The following is a 26,274-nucleotide window of genomic DNA, read 5'->3' on the forward strand; positions in this document are numbered from 1 at the left end:
ATGGTGCATATGCCAGACAAGAATTCAGTGATACTGAGTTGTGTCCTGATCAGAAAAGATCTTTTGAGTATCATCTGCTTAGGGGAATAATGTTAGATCACAACTTTCCCCAGGTCAGCTAAGGGGCAAACATCGATGTTGAAAAGTGCTGGGCTTAGAGTGGATCCCTGGAAAACCCCAGAAATGAATTCATGACACTTGCCAGAAAAAACATGAAAGATTCGGCCTTTAAAAATAGGAAAAGCCAGGCTAGTGCTGTTCCCTGGGCACCTAGTTGTGCCAGCCTCACAAGGAGCATATCATGGGACACAGTATAGAAGGCAGCGCTCAGATCAAGTGAAATTAGCACTGCTTTACTGTATACTGCACACTGCATTAATGTGCGGCTGGTGCCAAAATCCAAAAAAACAGGATAAAATATAATTGCAGTTTGAACAGGCAGGGCAGCATACACAACTGTGCACCATACTAAAGCTAGAATATGCATGGGTAAGAAGTAAAAAAACATTTATCTCCAAACACTGAATTCCATGATAAATATTTATACAACTTTCTCTTTAAGCTTTGGAAAATGACTTCTCTCAAGTGGAATATTAAAACTTCTCTATCTTGCTTATGATGGAACTCTTGCACCTAATGCTAGAAACAGAATGGTAAAGAAAATGAACAAGCATTTACAATGTAATAGGTCTCGCATTTGTAAAAGTAAAAGCTACTCGTTTTGCAGGGATTCTGCTCTTACACAGAACTGCGCACAGAGCCCCAGGACCTCAGTGAATTGTGGTGTACCAAAAAACTCACTTTAGTGCCTAGAAACCCTAACCAGCTAGCATCAGTGTCACATTAGCTCTTCGTCCTATAGCAAAGGAACCAATGATTAGACAACCCAGAACATGCGACTTAGGTTATACTCATATCAGTCCACAACAGGAGTAAAAAAGAGACACGGGTAAGGTTAAAATATTTATTTTAACGACGTTCTCCAAGAGGCAGTATCTTTGCTAACATAAGCAGACATATGATTAGAAATAATATGACCAGCATTATTACAATTCCATAAAACACAAAAGGAGAAATCATATAACAACAATGGTGAAAATAGGTCCTATAGCGCCAAGTAATTCACCATCCCTAGGTAGGAACTATGTTTTATAAAATATAGAAGGTCTCTTAGGCTTGTTTGGGGGACCCCATACTTCTAAGATCAGCAGTAGGGTATCACATCAGGATCTGCAAAAGCTCCAGGTATGTCTAGAAAAATGGGCTTCTTCCATGTGTCTGAAATAATGCTTACAGTGTGATATTAAAGGCGCCAGAATCACGTTTGCTGCAGCTGCATTTGTGTTATGTCAAAAGGCGTGAGCCGATCAGCTTCGAACAGCAGCTACCTTGTTATGATGTCCTTGGAGCTTTAGAACTCAGTGTGCAGACTAGAGTCTCAATGCAAGTCTAGGGATGCAGAAAACAAGCCATTCTCATGTGAAGCATTTCACGCAGCCTAACTTACAGAAACAGCTATATGCAGTGTCATGTGCAAAAGCAGCAAAAGGTAAAATGGCGTTTCAACTTCTAATAAGCCTATGCTAACTTTACCAGTGTTGGTCCTTGTTGCGCACATTGTTTTTTAAATTATAATGTTTTATTTATATTTTTTGGTTTATAAGTGCAGGCTATGCTATATTATGAGCTTTTATGTCTTGTTCTGCTAAGCAGTTGGCATCCCACCTTACTCACATTTCTGTGTGATCCATTCACAAGTCATCAACTGCTCCAAAGCTGTTAAGGTGGCAAGCAAAACATAGGCTTTCTTTGTGGGCTAATATACAGATGTGCATGGATTAGTTTGGCTTGCCTTGCCTTGCCTCCCATAGCTCAGTTGTTTAGACATCACCAGGAATTGTGTTTAGAGAATACTGACCCTAAATATATACACTAAGCCAGTTTCGGCTCAACCGCTAACAGCCCAGTACCTCTGATATTATGAGTCTGCAATAGCCTCACTGGTAATTTTATGGATGCGGCCCATGGGAGTGACCCATGCTAATCAAGCTGATGTCCAATGAGATTCTCTAATAGAATATCAACACCTAAAATATCACAATACCACACTATCAAGTTTTAAATATCTTTGTCAAAAATATCGACATCCTATATTTATAATAGTAAGTACAAAAATATTGGGGAAAGCATATTGATGTCAAAAATATATTTGAACAAAATATCGTTTTTTATATTTTTATAAAATACATATTACATATATTAAATAATGAATTTAATGCAAACAAATTAATTAGATATAATATACATTTTAACAAATATAACAAATAAACAATTAAAAAAGTTAAAACATAAATAATAATTAATATATATTTACTTTAAAACAATTAATACACTATTAATTGTAATTTATTTTATCATTTTTAAATTATATGAAAATGTGACCTATAATAAATATATATATATATTACCTACTGGCGGTCGTCAGTAGGTAGTTATAGTTAAGACCTATTATCCATAGGAAAACCGCAACATTCTATTGCCAATAACTCTGGTATCGATTGATGAATCTTCTTGACATTTTCCAGACTTTTGGAGAGCTCAGTTCAGTTCCGCTCCTTCCCTGAAAGTTTTGGGGTGATTGGTGAAGCGGGGGCCGAGAAAAAAGGGGGGTCCCAAAATGCATTTCCCCCATGCAATTTCTCATAGGACATTTAGCCACGGCTACAGTTCGAACCGCTGAACGGAACTATACCAAATTTAGCAGAGAGGTAGTCCTCAGTTCCGACGTCATTTATGTATCTATGGGCGCGGAGGATCCGCGGATTGTGCGAGGACTGGCCTTGTAGGATAAGTACACCGTTCTGATCATGCGCTCAATTCTAATTGGCTGCCAAGCGGTTGTAAACGTTCAAAACCAGAAACTGTTGGCAGCCATTTTGTGCCTGGGTAGAAGCGAGGGTGAAGAAGTCTGTGAAATATGTTGGCAAAACGTGAAGAGGGGCAGGTTAGACACATCCTGACCCCCTAAGCCTGCTCAAGGGGTGACATAGGGATCCGTAGGGCAACAAAAGTAAGATTTGTTTTTTACAAAAAAAGTCACGAGATGTGCGTAGGATCCGCACATTTGGTCGCTGAAAAAAACAAAACATGTATTTTTGAGATATATATCAAGCTTATGTGTATAGATGTTGGGTGGTTCTACAAAGAACCCTTGTGTTTATTGAGAGATTTTAGTAATTACAAGTAAGTACAGGTGCAGAGTCTAAAGTTCATGAGAAAGACTCGGTTTCCTTCATCTGTAAAATGTACACTATCTCTTTATTAGATGCCATGCATATTGAATCGCAGATTGTTGTGGTATATGGATAATATTCTATAGTCTTGTAGAAAAGTAGAAAGATTTATTCACACGTTTATTCACTTATCTGTGCAGATCAGGTGTTCCAGTCTTCCCCTGTCTCGACTACTGGTTGTTGAAGGTGGGCAGACCCCAGACAATCATCTCCCACCTTTAGACTATGGTCAACCTCTTGCACCTGCTGGGGTTGTCCATCAACATGCCGAAATCGCACCTGTGCCCCTCTCAGAAGCTCCTCTTCATCTGAGCGGTTCTGGACTCCATGCAGTTTAGTTTTTTTCACTCCAAACAGCAGGTTCTGGATATTTAGACTCCGATTCTGATCTTTCAGATTTTATCCTGGGTCTCGGTCCGGTTGACGCTACGGCTCCTGGGGCTGAAGGCCTCCTGCATCCTAGTGGTGCATCACACTTGGTGGCATGTGAATAAATATAAACATAGGCCACGCAGTTTGCTTCCCGTAATACACAAATTTCAGGGGATGGTGGTTCCTCGGGCTTGAGGGGGGTCGATGAAACCCACATACTTGTAATGTTGTTGGGGGGGTTGGACGCAAAAGTGGTGCAGGGGGTTGTATATCTGGTACACAGTGTTTTGTTTTACTTTGCTTTCCTTTCTGTGATGTAGAAGATCCCGGGTAAATATAGCGGTTTTTGTACAGCCAGTAACTTTTAACCCTACCCCCAAATGGCTTTCTGCCTGTTACCATAGTAACAGTTCATGGAACACTTACGTGAGCACAGAGGTTAAAAGTTCACCACACTATGTTGCTAATGAGTTAGCCTCAGAATTATACTTCAAATTATAAATATCATTTCTATTGATGACTGCTACCCCCACAAAAAAAACAGAAGTATTTACTTTTTTTATTAACTTTTATTAAAACAATAACTGGAACTATAACTAAAAGATAACAATACAATAAATAACTATAACTATAACTAACAAAACAATATAATCAACAACATATAATATGGACTCCACAAGACGTATTGTAGTTAATCTGCAAAACAAAAAAGAAAATTAGTGTTTAAAATTAGATTGATGTGACTAAATGAGGTCAAACATTACAAGTTAAAGTAACACTTGACGATATTTAATTTTTTTTAAATGTTTGCAGTGTGCATGAAACGCTTCCACATGCAGACTTTGGTCCACCTTTTTTATCAATTTTTGCAGTTTGAGATATAACGTATGTATGTATGTATGTATTTGCATACTTATATAGCGCTACACTGTCACCCAGAGGGTATCCTACCTCTGTTATTCATCTCCTACTTTCTCCTTTCAAATTCTCTTGTAAAGACCTTAACAACAATTAAAGGGAACATTTTCTGCATATTTTTAATAAAGCATTTGACACAATGCATAGTTACACCGTATTTATAAAATGTATTGAAATTCATTTTTACAAGTCTTTAAAAAAGTGAATGCAAGAAAAGTTACTTGCCGCATATGCAAGACTGTTTTTAAGAGGAGACCCCAATAAAGAGGACTGGTGTCAGACTGCAAGTATGTAGAAGCACTTGCAGACTAAGAATCCGGTCAACTTTGCAAGTGAAGAGTTAAGGAGATGGAGAGGGGCTCCGCCTGCTTTATGAGGAGGCCCAAGTACCAGTGGAGCAACACCGTCAACCTCTACTGCACAGCCTAATATTCGTCCCCAATTTCGAACCATTTAATCAAAAAAGTAAGAAGGTTAGGAGCTCTGTATGCCATCCTAATACCTAATCATCCTTTAGTTATACAGAGATCTACCCTGTTTCGGACCTATCCGAACAAGTGTGAATTTGAGATTATCTGCCACCGAAAACCCCTCAAGTACTTATACCCGTTACTTTTTAACTTTGTCGAGTAGTCGTATTGTGAGTATTTACCTTAAAGTTGTCCGTTAAAAATTTGTGAATCTCTCTGGCTTCATACAACTAGTTCATGCCATATTTGAGCCTTCGGTGAAATGAACTGAAACAGGAGGATATATTTTCTTCAATGTTGGTAACTTGCTGCTGAATTATTGTGGTAACTTAGAGTTGCAAATGTATATGTTGTACATATGTTAAAGCTTAATTTTAATGTTCATAAAAACAATTATTCTCAATAGCATTGGGGATGAAAAGTAATCATCAGAGGCTATATTTGGACAGCAAAATAGGAAATAGTATTGCATTATACAAATGTTAGGCCGAGATTGGTCCCTCACTTCATTAACAAACTCCTGGGCTTGATCTGATAGAAACCCTTTTAGGACTTCTATGATCTAGAAATTCAAAAATAAATAGCAAGGAAAATTAAAAGACAAGTTTAAAAAAATAATAATAATTGTACTTTGTATCTGAAGTACAGGCTAAAAACGTGTAACGAGCATTTAAATGGGAAATGGGTTTCAGAAAGAAATGTCTATAAGACTATCACAATGCAGATGTATATTTTAATAAAAATATTTATAGAAGCAAGAAAAATGATAACTCATACATTGTTCAATTTTAAATCACATATTTTGCCAATAAATTCGGCTGATAACATATGGAGAGCAGTCACTGGATCTGGTGTGTCGAGTTGTTCACCACCACGTGGTATAGCGTATGGGCAGGACAGCTTGTGGCAACCAGTACGTCTCATGGTTGAGATATCTGTATAATGAGATAGAACAGGGGGCAAATTAAGCTTAAGGTTATTAAAAAACATGAAGAGAGTGCAAAAATACAACATTGAACAATCAATTACATGTGCAGTGCATGGGGAGGAAGCAGCACGTGACGCACTACTTAAAAAATTATATGCGGCAGGATTAAGTGATTTGCCCGGAAACATCGCCTACCAAGGCAAAATATTATGTTATAAAAGCTGGAAACCGCGCTAAAATACAATTTTGCTGAAAACATTACTTTTGCAATGCATAGGGCACGTGACGCACTACTTACACGAGAAAAACTACATTGCATTCACTTGAACAGCACGTTGCACACTGCTGTAGGAGCGGCCGCGTGGCGCTTGGCAAATTAAACAAATGCACCAGGATTAAGTGATTTGCACAGAAGCAAAAGTTACGAAGTCGACTTTAACGATATAAAAAAAGCAGGAAAGCGTGCTTAAAAACAGCATTGCCAAATCCAACATAAATTAGCATTTACACTGTATTTAAAGATTGTTCAGAATAATTAATTTAATTACTCTGAAAAAAGTGCTCACCTATGAAGAAAGGGATAAGAACACTCTCAAAGGCTGTGACTGCAGAATAGGAAAAGTTCAAGTAGATTAGCAGCTTATAAATGCTTTGCAGAAGGATGATTGGTTGAGTAGGATGTCACTGGGTTTGAGAGCTGTGATTAGGCATGTTTTAATTGAGCATGCGCAAATAAAATGAAATACGTTAGGGGTACATAGCCAGATGGGGGGAAGTATTGTGCGCATGCGTAACATTAATACGCATGCGCTACCACAAACATGCATGCGCAAAGTGAAGGCAACTCCTACGGGGTACATACATAGATGGAGTGCCGCCGCCACTGCCAGTAATTGTATCTGCCTCACTCTTTGTATTACACGTCCACTGTTGTGACCCTGATTTAGTTTCTTCCACTGTTGTGCCTGTATTTGTATTGCGCGTCCACTGTTGTGCCCCTGATATCGTTTCTTCCACTGTTGTGCCAGTAATCTGTATTTCTCGTCCACTGTTGTGCCCCTGATTGTTTTTTGTGCTCTATCGCCGTTTTTCTCCCGCTGCTCCACCCCGCTCCTGCTCCCTGCCGCTGCTACCCCGCGGCACCACCCCTGTTTCCTTCAGCTTCACCGCACCGCTCCCCTCCCCACTCGCCACCCTGCTCCCGCCTCCTAGCTGCTCCTCCCTCGCTCCGCCCCCCCACTCTCCATTTATGGCAGAGTCCGCATGTACGCGCACCGTTCACGCGCAGCGGGTGCGCCAATGGTGCACCAAAGGCACGCCAAAGGCAAGCCCGTCTGCACCGGTCCGCGCCTGGACCGCGCCCAGCGCCACAAACCCTGGATCTCAACAATGCCAACACGCCTGGCGAACATACGACGCCGCAACCCTCCATGCACTCAACACCGGCCGAACACCCGCCTGCTACCGAGCCACCCCGAAACTCACCCAAGGACCATTCACCTGCCAAGCCTGCAAATACACCTGCCTACGGACCTGCACCGCACCCGCAAAGCCAAGCACCAGCATTTACCACCACAAGTGCATCCTGCTCAACACCCACTCCGTCCACAGAGACACCGTCAAACTCTGGAACCTGCTCGACACGACCTCATCAGACGTCGCCTTCCTCACGGAAACCTGGATGAACGCCTCCTCAGCGCCCGACATCGCCATCACCATCCCGGACGGATACAAGATCACCCGGATGGACCGCGTCAACCAGACGGGAGGAGGAATCGCCATCGTTCACAAGAACACCATCCGCATCACAACCAACTCCGACGACACCCTGACCACTGCTGAACACCTCCACTTCAAGATACACACCGACCCCAAGACCACACTCAGAGACACCCTCATATACAGACCCCCGGGACCCCGCACACAATTCAGCGAAGACATCGCAGACTTCATCAGCCCACGTGCCCTCCCATCCACCAACTACATCCTCCTAGGGGACCTCAACTTCCACCTGGATAACAACAAGGACTGCAACACCGCCGCCCTGCTGGACAACCTCGCCAACCTCGGACTCAAGCAACTGGTGAACTCCCCCACCCACTATGCCGGCCACACGCTTGACCCAGTCTTCTCCTCCAGCAAACACGTCTCCTTCAGCCACTCAACTGGACTCCATTGGACTGACCACAGCTGTGTCCACTTCAGCTTCAGAAGAACCACGACCAACCGCCACCCCAAACAGGGCCCTCGCAGAAACTGGAGCAAGATCACCGCTGGCCAGCTCACCACCTCCCTCAGCCGAAACTCCCCCGCTAGCACAACGGACCCCAACGAAGCAGCCAACAACCTCACACAGCGGATCACCGACTGCGCAGATGAACTCGCACCACTAAAGACACCTACCAGCAGACCCGGCAGCAAGAAAGCCTCATGGTTCTCCGACGAACTCAAGAACTCCAATAAGAACTGCCGCACCCTTGAGAAGGCCTGCCGCATCGACCAGACCACAGACAACATGACTGCCCTCAAGAACGCCACCCAAAATCACCACCAGCTGATCCGCACCACCAAGAAGTCAGCACTCAAAAACGACTGGACAACAACGCCCACAACAGCAAGGAACTCTTCAGTATCGTCAAAGAGCTCTCGAACCCCAGTGCCGGAAACAACAACATCGCTCCCTCGCAAGGCCTCTGCGACTCGCTCACCTTATTCTTCCACCGCAAGATCGCCGAAATACACAACAGCTTCGGCGCACCAACCCCGCACCCCACCACCGAACCAACGCCCCCCACCAGCACCCTCCGCACCTGGACCCCGGTCAGCACCGAAGACACCATCCACTCCGGATCCCCCACCGACCCCTGCCCCCACCACGTTTTCAACAAGGCCGACTCCACCATCGCACCCAAACTCCGGGACATCATCAACACCTCCTTCAACACCGCCACCTTCCCGGAGAGCTGGAAGCACGCCGAGATCAGTGCCCTCCTGAAAAAACCAACAGCTGACCCCTCCGACATCTCTCTCCTCCCGTTTCCGGCCAAGGTCATCGAGAAGACCGTCAACAGACAGCTCGCCGCCTTCCTCGAGACGAATGGATCCCTCGACCAGTCACAGTCCGGCTTCTGAGCCAACCACAGCACCGAGACCGCCCTCATCGCAGCCACAGACGACATCAGATCCCTGCTCGACAACGGGGAACGGCGGCCCTCATCCTCCTGAACCTCTCCACAGCATTCAACACCGTCTGCCACCTCACCCTAGTGCAGCGCCTCAGCAACACCGGAATCCAAGAGAAGGCACTGGAATGGATCATCTCGTTTCTCGCCGGAAGAACTCAGAGAGTCCTCCTCCCCCTGTTCAGATCAGAGGCCACTAAAGTCATCTGCGGTGTACCACAAGGATCATCACTCAGCCCCACTCTCTTCAACATCTACATGAGCCCCCTCGCAGCCATTGCACGCCAACACAACCTCAACGTCATCTCCTATGCCGACAACACCCAGCTGATCCTCTCCCTCACCAACGACCCCGCCACCGCCAGAACCAGCCTACACTAAGGGATGAAAGATGTCGCCGACTGGATGAAGAACAGCCGCCTGAAACTGAACTCAGACAAGATGGAAGTCCTCATCCTGGGGTCATCGCCCTCCGCCTGGGACAACTGGTGGCCTCCTGCCCTGGGCACCACTCCGAAGCCAACGGACCACGCACGCAACCTGGGCTTCATCCTGGACTCCTCCCTCTCGATGACCAGACAAGTCAACGCCGTCTCATCAGCGTGCTTCAATACCCTGGGCATGCTCCGCAAGATCTTCCGATGGATCCCCACTGATACCAGGAAGACGGTCACCCAGGCACTCGTCACCAGCCGACTCGACTACGGAAACACCCTCTATGCCGGAACCACAGCCAAACTTCAGAAAAGACTCCAACGCACCCAGAACGCCTCCACACGTCTCATCCTGGACATCCCCCGATGCAGCCTCATCTCCGACCACCTGAGAGACCTGCACTGGCTCCCCGTCAGCAAGAGGATCACGTTCAGACTCCTCACCCACGCACACAAAGCTCTGCACGACCTGGGCCCCAAGTACCTCAACAATCGACTGACCTTCTACACACCCACCCGCCTGCTACGATCGACCACCCTCGCCCTCGCCACCGTTCCGCGCATCCGCAGAGCCACCGCCGGAGGAAGATCCTTCTCCTACCTGGTAGCCAAGTCATGGAACTCCCTCCCCACCCACCTTCGGTGAACCCAGGACCATCTCGCCCTCAGGAAGCAACTCCAGACCTGGCTTTTCGAGCAATAATTGGACCCCTCCCCCCAGCTCCTTGAGACCCACCCGGGTGAGTAGCGCGCTATACAAATGCTATGATTGATTGATTGATTGATTGAGTTTGGATGTCCCTGTTGTCTTGAAGTGGCTTCAGGAGAGGGGCTTTGCAGCCCTCCTCGATAAAATATTATTATATAATTAGCCATGTCCCGGGGGCTGGGGACCCCGGTGCCCGGGATTTGGCGCGGTAGGGTGGCCACTCGACCCACTTCTCATAAAAAATGTAATACGTATACTCCGCTTATTGTCATCGGACCATAAGGGCACCCTTCCGATCACGTGCTGAAGGCTAATTGGCTGTCAAGTGGTTGTCAACATTCGAAACTAGAAACTGTTAGCAGCTATTTTATGACTTGGTACAAGGCAGGTTTAAGAAGCGTGGGAAGTGTGTGTTTAAAACATGAAAATGGGGAGGGTAGACACACCTTGATCTTCTCGGTCTCCTCAGGGGGTCCCACAAGGTCTCCCAGGGCCCCTATTTTTTGGGGGAGAAATTGCGGGGTGCGCGTATGATCCGCGCATTCTAGCGATATTTTTTTTACTCAGAAAAGGTAACGATAACACTATTTACCTGATGAGTGAATTTCTACCCATAGGATAACACTGATGTACTTTTTTAAGAAAGTTAAAGAAAAATATTAAAATAATAACCTCAGATAATCTCTTGTCCTAATATTTATATTAAATATATATAAATAAGTTTTTCAACATTGAAAAAATTGCAGAAGTCGCGCACACACAGCATCTGATATGTATATGACGTCACTCGCTACCGGGTGTCCGTCACGTCGCGCACAAGTTGCATAGCAACCGCGTGGAAAAAGTTGTACCCGTTGCACACCCTTCGCGGATCCTAGACAGCGACCTTAAAATTGCGGACACGTTTTGCGCAGTAAAAGTTCGTAGGGTGCGAAACTGTAAAAAAAAGAAAAAAATAATAAAAATAATTTAAGTATATTATAAACAATATAAAATATTGAGAAAGATATATTTTTTTGTAAAAAGAAATAATAAAAAAGTGTAATGTAATTTAAAAAATAACATCTAAAAATAAAAAGATAAAAAAAATGTAGTTCGAAAATATAAAAAAAACAACAATATTTACAAATTAGCATTTAAAAAATCTTTGAAATTCACTGAAAAAAACATAGGTTTCAGACATGTTCTAGTTAGGAATTAGCATTTAAAAAAATCTTTGAAATTCACTAAAAAAAACATAGGTTTCAGATAAGTCATAGTTAGGAATTAGCATTTAAAAAACCTTAGAAATTCACTGAAAAAAACATAGGTTTTAGGGGTGTTATAGTTAGCTACACATTTCACTTGTGTAAAACCATTGAAATTCCCCCGTTATAGTTAGTTGTACTAACTATAACTCGCGCGCCCGCAATACACTGCTGATGATGTCACATATCACATCATTCATGACATGTCAGTTATAGTTAGTACAACTAACTATAACGGGGAATTTCAATGGTTTTATACAAGTGAAATGTGTAGCTAACTATAACACCCCTAAAACCTATGTTTTTTTCAGTGAATTTCAAAAGGTTTTTTTTCAGTGAAATAATATATATATATATATATATATATATATATATATATATATATATATATATATATATACATATATATATATATATATATATACACATATATATATTCACTGAAAAAACCATCGGTTTCACACCAGTTATAGTTAGCTGAACAGTTTACTCATACAAAACCGTTGAAATTCCCACGTTATAGTTAGTTGGACACACTAAAACTCGCGCGCCCGCAATTCACTGCTGATGATGTCACATATTACATCATTCATGACATGGTCAGTGACATCACTGATGACATCACTGATGACATCATCCAGTGAATGTGTGTTCCTGTAAAGTTAAAATGTGTCTAACATATTGAAGAATGAGTGTATGTATGAGTGTCTGGATGAAGGATTTAGTAGGTGCGTAACTGACTGTATGAGTGAGTGATTAAATGTGTCTTACTGAATGCATTGGTTAGTGACTAAACTCTCTGAATGTGTGCATCATTATGTCTGTTGTTGTGTAAGCTGCTGGAAGTGTTGATCAGTAGCAACATGAGTGGCTATATGGGTTAATGATTGGTTGTCTAAGTATTTGAATGTGAGGGTGAGTATGTGTGTGGGTGGCTGTGAGGTGTGTGACTCTGTGCATAGATGTGTGACCAGTTCATTCACTAGGTATATGGGTTCAAGAGTGAATGTAGAAACAGCTGTATGGGCAGTTGACTGTGTGCATGGGTGTGTTCCTGAGTGAATGGATATAACAGTGCTACATGTCCATGTAAGTACATATATAAAACACAGTGCATGTGAGAGTTGGCATATATAAATGACTAAACATCAGAGCCTGTGATAGCGTAAGTGACTGTAAAAATCAATGTATACTTGTATTAGTGATTGTAAAAGAGAGTAAGTATGTGTTAGTATATGTTTGAATAAGTAAGGTTTAGTGTGTATAAGTTTGTAGTTGAGGAAATGGGAGTGTGATTGATTCTTTGCATAACTGACTTGGTGTTTGAGTAACTTTGTGGATGAGTGTCAGCATGTAAGTGTCTGTATAGGTGTATGAGTGGATATGATAGTGTTGTATTAATGAGTGTCTGTATGTATGAGTGATTGTATGGGTGAATAAGTGGATGTGTGTGTAGACCTAGGAATAGTGAGTACGTATGTAATTACTGGTATTGGTGAGTAGAAGACTGAAGGCCTCATTTTTGCAACTGCCTCACAGCAGGCGTAACACTGACGCAGGGCCTTTAACATGGGCCTGGCCCCATGTGAAAGGAAGCATTACTGGAGTTGTGTCACTTTTGTGACACACTCCAGCAATGCATCACTTTTGCGCTTACAGATACTTGCGACATAATGCGTCATAAATTAAATATGACGCATGAGTAGAGACTGAAGGCCTCATTTATGTGGCCATGCGTCACTTTTATGCCACCGGTGCGTCACTTTTTGTGACGCACCTGTGCTGTAAACAATGCACCTTGTTGAGTCATATTTACAAAGTGACGCATCTAGGTAGATGCGTCACTTTGTAACCCCCGCGCCACATTATACCTACGTCAGGTGTAATGTATGCAAAAGGGGCGTATTGACGCAAGAAAGGGTCGTAGAGGTGACGCAGTGAAATCTATGAGATTTCACTGCGTCACTTTTAGGACGCCGTTGTGTCAAAATCTTACGCCTGTCTCACAGCAGGCGTAAGATTGATGCAGGCCCTTTCACATGGGACTTGCCCTATGTGAAAGGATGCATTGCTGGAGTTGTGTCACTTTTGTGAGACTGATGCAGGCCCTTTCACATGGACTTGCCCCATGCGAAAGGATGCATTGCTGGAGTTGTGTCACTTTTGTGACACACTCCAGCAATGCATCACTTTTGCGCTTACAGATACGTCTGAAATACTGACGTATCTGTAAGTACTTGCGACATAATGCGTCATAAATTAAATATGACGCATGCGTCACTTTTACGCCACCGGTGTATCACTTTTTGTGATGCATCAGTGCTGTAAAAAATGCACCTTGTTCAGTCATATTTACAAAGTGACGCATCTAGGTAGATACCTCACTTTGTAAACCCCTGCGCCACATCATACCTATGTCAGTTGTAATGTATGCAAAAGGGGCGTATTGACGCAAGAAAGGGTCGTAGAGGTGACGGAGTGAAATCTATGAGATTTCACTGCGTCACTTTTAGGACGCCGTTGTGTCAAAATCTTGCGCCTGCCTCACAGCAGGCGTAAGACTGATGCAGGCCCTTTCACCTGGGACTTGCCCCATGTGAAAGGATGCATTGCTGGAGTTGTGTCACTTTTGTGACACACTCCAGCAATGCATCACTTTTGCGCTTACAGATACGTCTGAAATACTGACGTATCTGTAAGTACTTGCGACATAATGCGTCATAAATTAAATATGACGCATGAGCAGAAGACTAAAGGCCTCATTTATGAGGCCATGCGTCACTTTTACACCACCTGTGTGTCACTTTTTGTGATGCACCAGTGCTGTAAAAAATGGACCTTGTTCAGTCATATTTACAAAGTAAGGCATCTAGGTAGATGCGTCACTTTGTAAACCCCTGCGCCACATTATACCTACGTCTGGTGTAATGTATGCAAAAGGGGTGTATTGACGCAAGAAAGGGTCTTAGAGGTGACACAGTGAAATCTATAAGATTTCACTGCGTCACTTTTAGGACGCCGTTATGTCAAAATCTTGCGCCTGTCTCACAGCAGGCGCAAGACTGATGCAGGCCCTTTCACATGGGACTTGCCCCATGTGAAAGAATACATTGCTGGAGTTGTGTCACTTATGTGACACACTCCAGCAATGCATCACTTTTGCGCTTACAGATACGTCTGAAATACTGACGTATCTGTAAGTACTTGTGGCATAATGCGTCATATATTAAATATGACGCATGAGTAGAAGACTGAAGGCCTCATTTATGATGCGTCATAAATTAAATAAGAGGCCATGCGCCATTTTTACGCCACCGGTGTGTCACTTTTTGTGACACACCAGTGCTGTAAAAAATGCATCTTGTTCAGTCATATTTACAAAGTGACGCATCTAGGTAGATGCGTCACTTTGTAAACCCCTGCGCCACAATATACCTACGTCAGGTGTAATGTATGCAAAAGGGGCGTATTGACGCAAGAAAGGGTCGTAGAGGAGAAGCAGTGAAATCTATGAGATTTCACTGCGTCACTTTTAGGACGCCGTTGTGTCAAAATCCTGCGCCTGTCTCACAGCAGGCGTAAGACTGATGCAGGCCCTTTCACCTGGGACTTGCCCCATGTGAAAGGATGCATTGCTGGAGTTGTGTCACTTTTGTGACACACTCCAGCAATGCATCACTTTTGCGCTTACAGATACGTCTGAAATACTGACGTATCTGTAAGTACTTGTGACATAATGCGTCATAAATTAAATATGACGCGTGAGTAGAAGACTAAAGGCCTCATTTATGAGGCCATGCGTCACTTTTACGCCACCGGTGTGTCACTTTTTGTGATGCACCAGTGCTGTAAAAAATGGACCTTGTTCAGTCATATTTACAAAGTGACGCATCTAGGTAGATGCGTCACTTTGTAAACCCCTGCGCCACATTATACCTACGTCTGGTGTAATGTATGCAAAAGGGGTGTATTGACGCAAGAAAGGGTCGTAGAGGTGACGCAGTGAAATCTATGAGATTTCACTGCGTCACTTTTAGGACGCCGTTGCGTCAAAATCTTATGCCTGTCTCACAGCAGGCGTAAGACTGATGCAGGCCATTTCACATGGGACTTGCCTCATGTGAAAGGATGCATTACTGGAGTTGTGTCACTTTTGTGACACACTCCAGCAATGCATCACTTTTGCGCTTACAGATACGTCTGGAATACTGACATATCTGTAAGTACTTGCAACATAATGCGTTATATATTAAATATGACGCATGAGTAGAAGACTGAAGGACTCATTTATGAGGCCATGCTTCACTTTTACGCCACTGGTGCGTCACTTTTTGTGACACACCAGTGCTGTAAAAAATGCCCCTAATTGAGTCATATTTACAAAGTGACGCATCTAGGTAGATGCTTCACTTTGTAAACCCCTGCGCCACATTATACCTACGTCAGGTGTAATGTATGCAAAAGGGGTGTATTGACGCAAGAAAGGGTCGTAGAGGTAACGCAGTGAAATCTAAGCGATATCACTGCATCACTTTTATGACGCTGTTGCGTCCAAATCTTGCGCCTGCTTAACAGCAGCCGTAAGACTGACGCAGGCCCTTTCACATGGGACTGGCCCCATGTGAAAGGATGCATTGCTGGAGTTGCATCATTTTTGTGACACACTCCAGCAATGCATCACTTTCCTCTAAACACTCAACATTATTTTTTTACTCTATTTTTTTACACAGTTTTTCCCCGTGGTGCACTCAGGGTGCACGTACGGGAGAGCGTTCCGGGGAGCACCGCCATCGCTTACCCCGCGAAATTAAAAAAAAAAAAAGTTTTTAAGCCCTTCAAGGTCCTTCTCGTCCCCCCTCAGAAAACCTAGGGGGTCAGGGGGTGTCTACTCTGCCCCATTTTGAATTATTTCCCCCTTTCTTTTTCACCTCTTGTGTCTCGATTCTACCAAGACACAAGATGGCGGACTCTCCGGACTGTTTAGAATGTTGACAGACACCCGACAGCCAATCAGTTTTCCGCTCGCGCACTCCCGTAGCGCGCCCGGTGCGCTACCCGGTACGCGCACCTGTGAACGCTCAGAGAGCGCCTATAGATATATATGTGTTTTTGAAGTTAATTTTCGTAAAAACCACTGGAGCAATTTTCACCAAATATAGCAAAGGCACATCTGCGTACCAGTCCCTACAATTTTGCCAAGTTTGGCGTAATTCCGTTTAGAGGTTCAGGCTGTAGACTTGTCAGACGGTCCTATGGAAATTAACATGGGGAAAACACGTTTTGGGACCCCCTTTTTTCTCAGCCCCCACTTCACGAATCCCCCCGAAACTTTCAGGGAAGGAGCGCAGCAGAGCTGGCCAAAATTTTGGAAAATTGCACACAAATTCCTCAACCGACGCCAGAGTTATTACCAATAGAATGTTGCGGATTTCCTATGGTAGCCAATCCTAACTATAACAACCTACTGGCGACCGCCAGTAGGTAATATGCACAAAGTAGTCAGACTGCAACTCCAGTTCCCAGGAACGGAACAGACAACCAAACGAATACAATATAAGGCAAGAACGATTTTATTGAGGCAAACTTAGCAGCAAAGCGAACTGACGCGTTTCAGGCGGAAGCCCTTGTTCACGAGCAAAATGTCCCAGACGTGGGGGAGAAACTAGACGCTGGTGCTGGCGGCGAGTTTAGGACACACTAGCATTGAATATTCAGCAAATACTTCTTTTAAGAAGACGCCGCACACTTCTTTACAATTTTAAACTCCAGGTTTATTTGCCTGTAGATTCTCTCCCACCTTAGTTTAAAATTGTCAAGAAGTGTGCGCCGTCTTCTTAATAGAAGTATTTGCTGAATATATATATATATATATATATATATATATATATATATATATATATATGGAACAATCCTCAGCAACCTCTCGCCCGGAGCCCAAATGCAGGAGACCGCTGCGCAGGAAGAAGGAAGGAGACCTCAGGTGCAGTGAGCAATATTCATCTTTATTGTACCTTCGAGGAAGCGGCACACAGCATGACGTTTCGGCCTGCACAGAGGCCTTGATCACATGATAGATATATATAGATATTGATATAGATATATATAGATATATTACCTACTGGCGGTCGCCAGTAGGTAGTTATAGTTAGGATTGTTTTCTATAGGAAATCCGCAACATTCTATTGGGAATAACTTTGGCGCCGGTTGAGGAATCTTAAATTTGCCTCGCTGCGCTCCGCTCCTTCCCTTAAAGTTTGGGGGGGAATCGTCAAGTGGGGGCCGAGATAAAAGGGGGTCCCAAAACGTGTTTTCCCCATGTTAATTTCCGTAGGGTGGGTGGACTCACTTTTAGCCCGAACCGCTGAATGGATTTCCACAAAACTTGGCAAAATTGTAGGGACTGGTAACCCGATGTGCCTTTGCTATGTCTCAAGATATGTGCTCCAGTGGATTTTGAGTAATTTAGGTTCAAAAAAATATATATATCTGGGCAGAGCCTAACCACACATCTGATCTGATTGGCTGTCAGCACTTCATCCAAGAAGTGTTGGCAGCCATCTTGGGACCAATATACATGATAGCACCTCATTAAAAAGCATTGTAGTTAATAGAGGGTTTTAGGACTTTAGTTACATTATAAATCATTTGTTGATGGTACCATACTCATTTTAGGAATTGTGGTGTGTTCTAAGGTGATTTTACCATGTGAAAAAGCCTTCTGCTGTGATATCATGAATCATGTTTGAAAGAAAACTAATATCTCATGATTTTCCCACAGTGGTTTGGAAGGGGATCTATAAGCTAAACTGAAAGCATATTTTCAGTAAATTCACATTATCTTTCTCAGTCATGTGAGAATGAAGTCTGACATTCTCAGTAAAACATGTACATCCAACAAGGACAGAGACTGTCAGTTGATTCCTTTGTGTTCTACTGCAGCCTCCTAGAGTGTTCTACAGAACAACTAGAGCGCTAACAGTCCTACTTATTACAAAGGTATAGCACACCTGAAGCCATTGTGATGGGAATAAAGTGGTAACTCTTAAAACATTTAATTTAAAAAGGAACAAAATGAGGGGGTATATTATGCCATAGAAAGTATTATTAGTGCTGCAGAAAGAAAAATTAGGGCACATTTTGAGTGACTTCTCAAAGCCTCTTCTATTTCATTAAAAAATACTGACCTGCAGTCTCCCAAGATGGCCACCAGAGACAAAAGAGCCCAAATGTAGCCCCAATAATCACCCAGATGTAGCCCAAGTATAGCCCAATGACAGAATGTCCCAGAGTGTTCTAAAGAACAACTAGAGCGCTAACAGTCCTACTTATTACAAAGGTATGGCACACCTGAAGCCATCTTGATTGGAATAAAGTGGTAACTCTTAAAACATTTAATTAAAAAAGGAACAAAATGAGGGGGTATATTTTGCCATAGAAAGTATGAGTAGTGCTGCAGAAAGAAAAATTAGGGCACATTTTGAGTGACTTCTCAAATCCTCTTCAATTTCATTAAAAAATTCTGACATGCAGTCTCCCAAGATGGCCACCAGAGACAAAAGAGCCTAAATGTAGCCCAAATATCACCCAGATGTAGCCCAAGTATAGCCCAATGACAGAATGTCCCAGAGTGTTCTAAAGAACAACTAGAGCGCTAACAGTCTTACTTATGACAAAAGTATGGCACACCATAAGCCATCTTGATTGGAATGAAGTGGTAAGTCTGAAAACATTTAATTTAAAAAGGAACAAAATGAGGGGGCTCATTTTGCCATAGAAAGTATGATTCAGAAAGAAAAATTAGGGATCATTTTGAGTGACTTCTCAAATCCTCTTCTATTTCATTAAAGAAATTCTGACATGCAGACTGAAACATGCACTTTGAATACCAGCAGCAGACTTCCCTGGTGAGCAGTAGCTTTACTACGGTGATCTAATGAGCAAGTAGAGTGCTAACATTGAGAATTTATGGCAAATGTGTGACACATCTAAATGCCTTCTTGATGGAACCAAAGTAAACAAGCATTGAAAATGCAATAGATCTCGCCCTCCTTTAAGTTAAAGCCATTCTGTTTGTAATGAGGTGGCTTTTTAGCTTTGCTTTTATTAGTGTTTTTTAAACTTTCATGTAAATAACATGCACCTGTATGCATATATGTATATGTATGCATGCATTTATATTTGTATTTATATAGATATACAGATTATATATGTTTATATATGTATGTATATATATATATATATATATATATATATATATATATACATAAACATACATATATATAAATGCATAGGCATATATATATATGCAGCTGTATATGTGTGCGTGTAGAGAGGTAGAGAGGTAGAGGTGTAGAGCTAGAGAGGTAGAGGTAGAGAGGTAGCGGTAGAGAGGTAGAGACTAGTAGAGAGAGAAGTAGAGAGAGGTAGAGAGTAGAGAGTGAGTAATAGAGAGTAGAGAGTAGTAGAGAGTAGTAGAGAGCAGTAGAGAGAGTAGCAGAGAGTGAGTAGTAGAGAGTAGTAGAGTGAATAGTAGAGTGAGTAGTAGAGAGTAGTAGAGAGTGAGTAGTAGAGAGTAGTAGAGAGTAAGTAGTAGAGTGAGTAGTAGAGAGCAGTAGAGAGTGAGTAGTAGAGAGTAGTAAAGAGTGAGTAGTAGAGAGTAGTAGAGAGTGAGTAGTAGAGAGTAGTAGAGAGTGAGTAGTAGAGAGTGAGTAGTAGAGAGTGAGTAGCAGAGAGAGGGAATAGTAGAGAGTAGTAGAGAGTGAGTAGTAGAGTGAGTAGTAGAGACTAGTAGAGAGAGAGTAGTAGAGAGTGAGTAGTAGAGTAGTAGAGACTGAGTAGTAGAGTGAGTAGTAGAGAGTGAGTAGTAGAGAGAGAGTAGTAGAGAGTGAGTAGTAGAGAGTGAGAAGTAGAGAGTGAGTAGTAGAGAGTAGTAGAGAGTGAGTAGTAAAGAGTGAGTAGTAGAGAGAAAGTAGTAGAGAGTGAGTACTAGAGAGTAGTAGATAGTGAGTAGTAGGGAGTGAGTAGTAGAGAGAGAGTAGTAGAGAGTAGTAGAGTAGCAGAGAATGAGTAGTAGAGAGTGAGTATTTGAGAGTAGTGGAGTAGGAGAGAGTAAGTAGTAGAGAGTAGTGGAGAATATTCCAAAGTTTTGGCACAGCACCACTTGCACAATGGGTCCAATCAAATCATATCACTTAGAGTCCTTATTGAAGCGCTGAAACTTGGTGTATATTCAAATGCTTTTATTTTCCTTAAGTTTATGTACCACAGCCAGCCGAAACGTTTCGTTCTGTACAACAGAACTTCCTCAGGGTGTTCTTATTTCCTTCAAATTATGTCGGTATCCTGTTGTCATATAACTAGATATTTCTTCCAAATGTTAGACGAGACGTAAGTACATTCTTTTTCAAAGTGACTAGGTATCAATTTTACCCACACAATTCCGGCAGACTTGAGTAATTTATAGCATCCTCAAAGTCAGTCTTTCAAAAAATCCAAAGTATATGACATGATAATCCAAATCCAAATGTTTCTCAAGAAAAGTCATTTTCAATCGTTCGGAATATCGGTGTTTGGGCAGATATGACCCAGGGACCCCCAGTATACAAGGGGAATTAGTCCCCCCTCTGCAAACGCACCAGTGTCCTGTGTTGCAGAGAGGTGTAAATAGGGGCATAGCCTCATTACACCTATGTGCAATGCAGCCCCCTGGCGCATACTGGAGGTTCCAGGTGGGCTAGTTGGCCCCCAGGGACCCCTAGTATGCAAGGGGGATAAGTTCCCCCTCTTCAAACATGCACGGGGCTGCGTTGCAGAGAGGTGTAAAAAAAGGTGTGGCCTCATTACACTTCTCTGCAATGCAGCCCCCTGGCACATACTGGAGGCTCCTGGCGGGCTAGTTGGCCCCCAGGGACCCCCAGTATGCAAGGGGAATCAGTTCCCCCTCTGCAAACGCGGCAGGGGGCTGCGTTGCAGAGAGGTGTAACAAGGGGCATAGCCTCTTTACACCTCTGCAATGCAGCCCCTGGCGCATACTGGAGGTTCCAGGTGGGCTAGTTGGCCCCCAGGGGCCCCCAGTAAGCAAGGGGAATTAGTTCCCCCTCTTCAAACATGCACTGGGGCTGTGTTGCAGAGAAGAGTAAAAAGGGGAGTGGCTTCATTACACCTCTCTACAATGCAGTCCCCTGGAGCACACTGGAGATTCCTGGTGGGCTTTCAGGTCTTATATAGTTAGGAATTAGCATTAAAAAAAACCTTTGAAATTCACTGAAAAAAACATAGGTTTCAGGCCATACATAGTTAGGAATTAGCATTTAAAAAACCTTGCAAATTCACTGAAAAAACCATAGGTTTCAGGCCTTATATAGTTAGGAATTAGCATTTTAAAAACCTTTAAAATTCACTCAAAAAACTATACGTTTTAGGGGTGTTATAGTTAGCTGGACATTTCACTCATACAAAACCATTGGAATTGCTCCTTTATAGTTAGTTGTACTAACTATATTTCGCGCTTATATCGTATGCCCTCGGGCACTTCCGGGTGCGCTTACGCCGTGCGTATCACGCAGACGCACGTATCACGCGGACGCGGCTTCGCAATACGTCACGATGATGTTTTCGTTTGCTGCAATAGCGCAAACGGGACGCTCACCGGTAGGTGCACCGGGGCGCGCCGCAAATCTGCGCTTACCGGTGCGCACACCGGTACGCGCACCCGGAGCGCTCCAGGGCAAAAAAAAAAAAAATATTGAAGAATATACATAAAAAAAATAGTATTACATAAATATACAATATAGGATTCATTGTAAAAAATATTATATTTGATGGCTATTAAAAACCTTTGTAATTCAATGAAAAAAACATAGGTTTGAGGCACTATATATAGTTAGGAATTAGCATTTACAAAACCTATGAAATTCACAGAAAAAAACATAGGTTTCACACCAGTTCTAGTTAGGAATTAGCATTTAAAAAACCTATTAAATTCACTGAAAAAACCATAGGTTTGACACCAGTTATAGTTAGCTGGAAATGTTACTGACATAAAACGATTGAAATTCCCACGTTATAGTTAGTTGGACTCACTATAACTTGCGCGCCTGCAATGCACTGCTGATGATGTCACATATTACATCACTCATGACATGGTCAGTGACGTCAGTGAAGTGCAGCACCTATATATATTAAATTAAGTGGGTGCCGTTTTTAAATGAGGCACTAGGAGGGCCAGGTGGGATGATTTAAAAAAAATATATATTAATGGTGAAAGTGGGTACCGGGCTACCACATCATGCGTGGCGCCCCTGTAATAAAAGTTAGCAGCACTGTGGTAGAACATAATAAGACCAAACAACAGGAGTAAACCCATAGACTAGGTTGAGAGCTGGGAAAAGAGGTACAGAAAAACAACAATGTCTCATCCGGTATTATTGAGAGAAGTAATTATCAAGTATGTCCACGACATTACAGGAGTAGAAAGCAGGGAGACTCATAATTTGGTATAAATGTGCTCAAGGCATCATATATTTGGATGAGTACAAGAAAATAGTGTAGCAGTAGAGTACAGTGATTATTGAAGACAATTGGAAACAGTTGTATCAGCACGGACCCAACAAAGCCGATCACAACCGTGGCGACTTCCTGCAGATCGCATCCCAACCCAGGACCCACCTAACTGCTCCCCAGCCCGTTGCACGGCCCCGGCTGCATCAACTTTGTCATGGGTGGATGTGTCCGGCTGCCACTCTCCACCTGCTCCTGCAGACTGCTAACAGTGGATCGGAGCTCTGACCCTGTTAAAACACATGCAGACCTACTGGCATGTCGCCTCCTAATTGAATCCCTGGCAGTGCTTTTCCGTACTCCTACGGCACCGGATTCATTTGACTTTCACTGTCTGAATCAGCCCAACCTAGCACCGTCCACCTGCCCCCACCATCTGCTCCACTGGTATTTCATACCATCTCCTAGACCACGTACTTTATTATTTGGCCTCATCTCATTTATGCGTTTCCCTTCCAGTGGGACAAGCCTCACTTCCCCATCTCCTTCCTCTACATCGCTCTGCTCCATCTTCAGCACCATCAACTGGCAACCTGGTCCTGATGATTATCCCAAGTAACTAGGACCGAAACGAAGACAACAAACCAGCGCTAACTCCCGCGCCTGTTTCCACTATGATTCACTAAAATTTTCTGAAATATATGATACATCTTTGTAAATATTCTTCTCTAAACCATAAGTTCTTCTGTATATATTAGTCACTTTCTCACATTGCACCTTTGCTATTTTTCCCACTTGTCACATGCGCCGTTCACCTTTCAGTGTCACAAGCACTTGTGTGCACAAAGTCCTCAGGTTGCTAATACAATAATTGTTAAGAGTGCTGATACAACTGTTTCCAATTGTCATTCATCGACTAGTTTGCAGTTCTGCAGCACACTTATTTTAAAGGAGTTTTCTGCTTTTTTTTGTAACGCACTTCAGCCCATCAAAAACTATGTAGTAAGCACGATATGTGCTGCATGGAGAGATGATTGCATATAATCTTTGTTAAGCAATTCAATGCTTTCTGATGTATAAGCATTGCTGGCAGGACAGCCCCATCCAATCGGAAAGAGCAAAAACGTAAGTAAGCAACAAAGGAGAAAGCAGAAGTATTAAAAAATGCTATCATGGGTCAAGCGCTAGCCATGTCATATGCTTTTTTTAATCGGGGGCAAGTCAAGCAACAATGGAGGGAGGGGGCAGAGTTTTGCCGATGAGTAAGAGTATCCACACAAGGTGATCTGATGCAGAGTGACAGGAGGTCAAAACAAGGAGGCGTGACCATCATACTCTGTACACTGTGATGGCCAAACAATAGGTTCTCTGAGTGAAATCGCCAGGGACAGAATTAAGCAATCAAAGGAGGGGCATTAATATTAATGCACCAATAACATGCCAGCATTCCTGAATGCCACAGATAGTAACCAATGGCAATTTGTGGGTTTGCCAAACCCCACAGAAGGGATATAACAGGTCGATCGAAGCTCGACCTAAAAATAAGTGGAACTTGACATAGGGATGAGCACAGAAATGTAGAGGTTAACAGTTTACCTTATGTTCTTTCTATTTACTTACTTTGAGTTTATCAATTTTAACAAATATTGAATGCTTAAGAAAGCTAGTGATGACAAACTTTCAATGGTAAGCAGATATCTTCAGATGAAATCACATTTTCCAGGAAAAGCACTCAATACCGTCTTCCAGATTGTACAACACAGAAGTGAGTGTTTTGTTTTTGCATGGCTAAACACAAATATATAATGTATATAAAGTTATATATCTTGTTTTCTTTCAGATTCAACATAAACGAAAAATTAAAATATCCTCTAGCATTATAAATTTTGAAAGTGGATTTTTTCAACCTATTCAAATGTCTTCAGAAACAACATCATACAAAGCCCTTTAGAAGATTTGAAGTGAATTTGACAATTTGTAATGTCCCTTCAATCACCACTCAAGTATGCTGCACAAGTAACAATACAATATAAAATGTTGACAATAGTATACAAAGCATGCAATATGCAGTGTTAATCTATTTAGTATCATGAAACAAATAAATCCAGTTCTCCAACCTGTTCCACAAGTGTCCTCTCTCTTCTGTTCTATACGACAACCATGTCAACAATACCTTGTTAGAAAATCACTTTTTCGTAATATTCTTGGTATATGGAAAATTACATTTTATGCTTTGTGGTTGTTATGCCCTAACATTTAGAATGGGATCATAAAAATGCTTATTTCTGACCTTTATTTACTCCAGTTAATAATGTTATTAGAGGGAGCGTAAAATATAATAACTGGGCATGTATATGATCATGAAGTGATGCAGATATTGTACTAAATGTATTTAGTGATTATAGTGATCAGGCTGATTAAATCAAGGCGAGGAGGGTCCTGTGTAAGAGGCTGATCCTTTGTGATTTTGTGATCAGTGAGGAAGGGGTAGAATTGCATGTATCTGCCCCCTCCCTGCATATGATTGGCCAGTGGGTTTGGGGGGAAACAGTGAATAGAATGAATGAAAAGTTGTTTAGGGCAACCCTGCCCCCCCCCAACAACTGAATTATTACATTGTACTCTTATGCATTTTGCTGGATGCGTGAAAAAGTCTGAAGCAGGTGGTGAAAGTGTATTAAGTGTACAGTTTGTGCCCTGTTATGTGAGTAAAGGACATGGGACCTGAATCGCTAAGCTATTTGTACATGTAAATTCAATTTACAAGCACAAATAACCTTAGTTACGAATACCAAGAATTCAGAAATGGGGAACTTGAACTCATAAATTAATTTATCTGAGCATTATATAGTCCATCATGGTGGAGGAGCTCGTAAGTATCGGAACACCCACAACATGGGAGTTTGTAGTTATTAATACATTTTTCTGAACCATTCCCACAATAAAAATGGTAAGAAATGTAATCCTCAAATGTCTAAGAGTAAATCTTACCATTGACGGGAAAACATCCCCTTCTAGTGTGCTAATCGAAAGGGAAAGTTGGCTTATAGCAGGTATTGCAGGAATTGGGGCTTCCATCAGAGCTTCTTGCATTGGTCGTTCGGTTGCATGAGGAAATCTATGTAAGGGTTCACTGGAGTGACCAAGGGCAGTTGACTGATCCAATCAAGTTGATGGGGGGTACGACAGGGATGTGTCTTGGTGACCACCTTGTTCTCACTT

At 42.6% G+C, this 26,274-nt stretch overlaps 1 protein-coding gene across 8 annotated transcripts in view; it reads left to right on the forward strand.

The window, feature by feature from the left end:
• The window catches only part of IL13RA2 (interleukin 13 receptor subunit alpha 2), an 870,985-nt gene extending 845,810 nt beyond the window's left edge, over positions 1–25,175 (forward strand). For all 8 annotated transcript variants that reach the window (XM_086918735.1, XM_086918737.1, XM_086918739.1 and 5 more), the window contains one exon: positions 24,893–25,175. In XM_086918735.1, coding sequence (XP_086774861.1) covers positions 24,893–24,935 — 43 coding nt within the window. In that variant the 3' untranslated portion in view covers positions 24,936–25,175. The remainder of the gene's footprint in view (positions 1–24,892) is intronic.
• Positions 25,176–26,274: the final 1,099 nt, after the last annotated feature.

Source organism: Lissotriton vulgaris, chromosome 4_1 (genome assembly GCF_964263255.1).
Source record: "Lissotriton vulgaris chromosome 4_1, aLisVul1.2, whole genome shotgun sequence".
NCBI lineage: Eukaryota > Metazoa > Chordata > Amphibia > Caudata > Salamandridae > Lissotriton > Lissotriton vulgaris.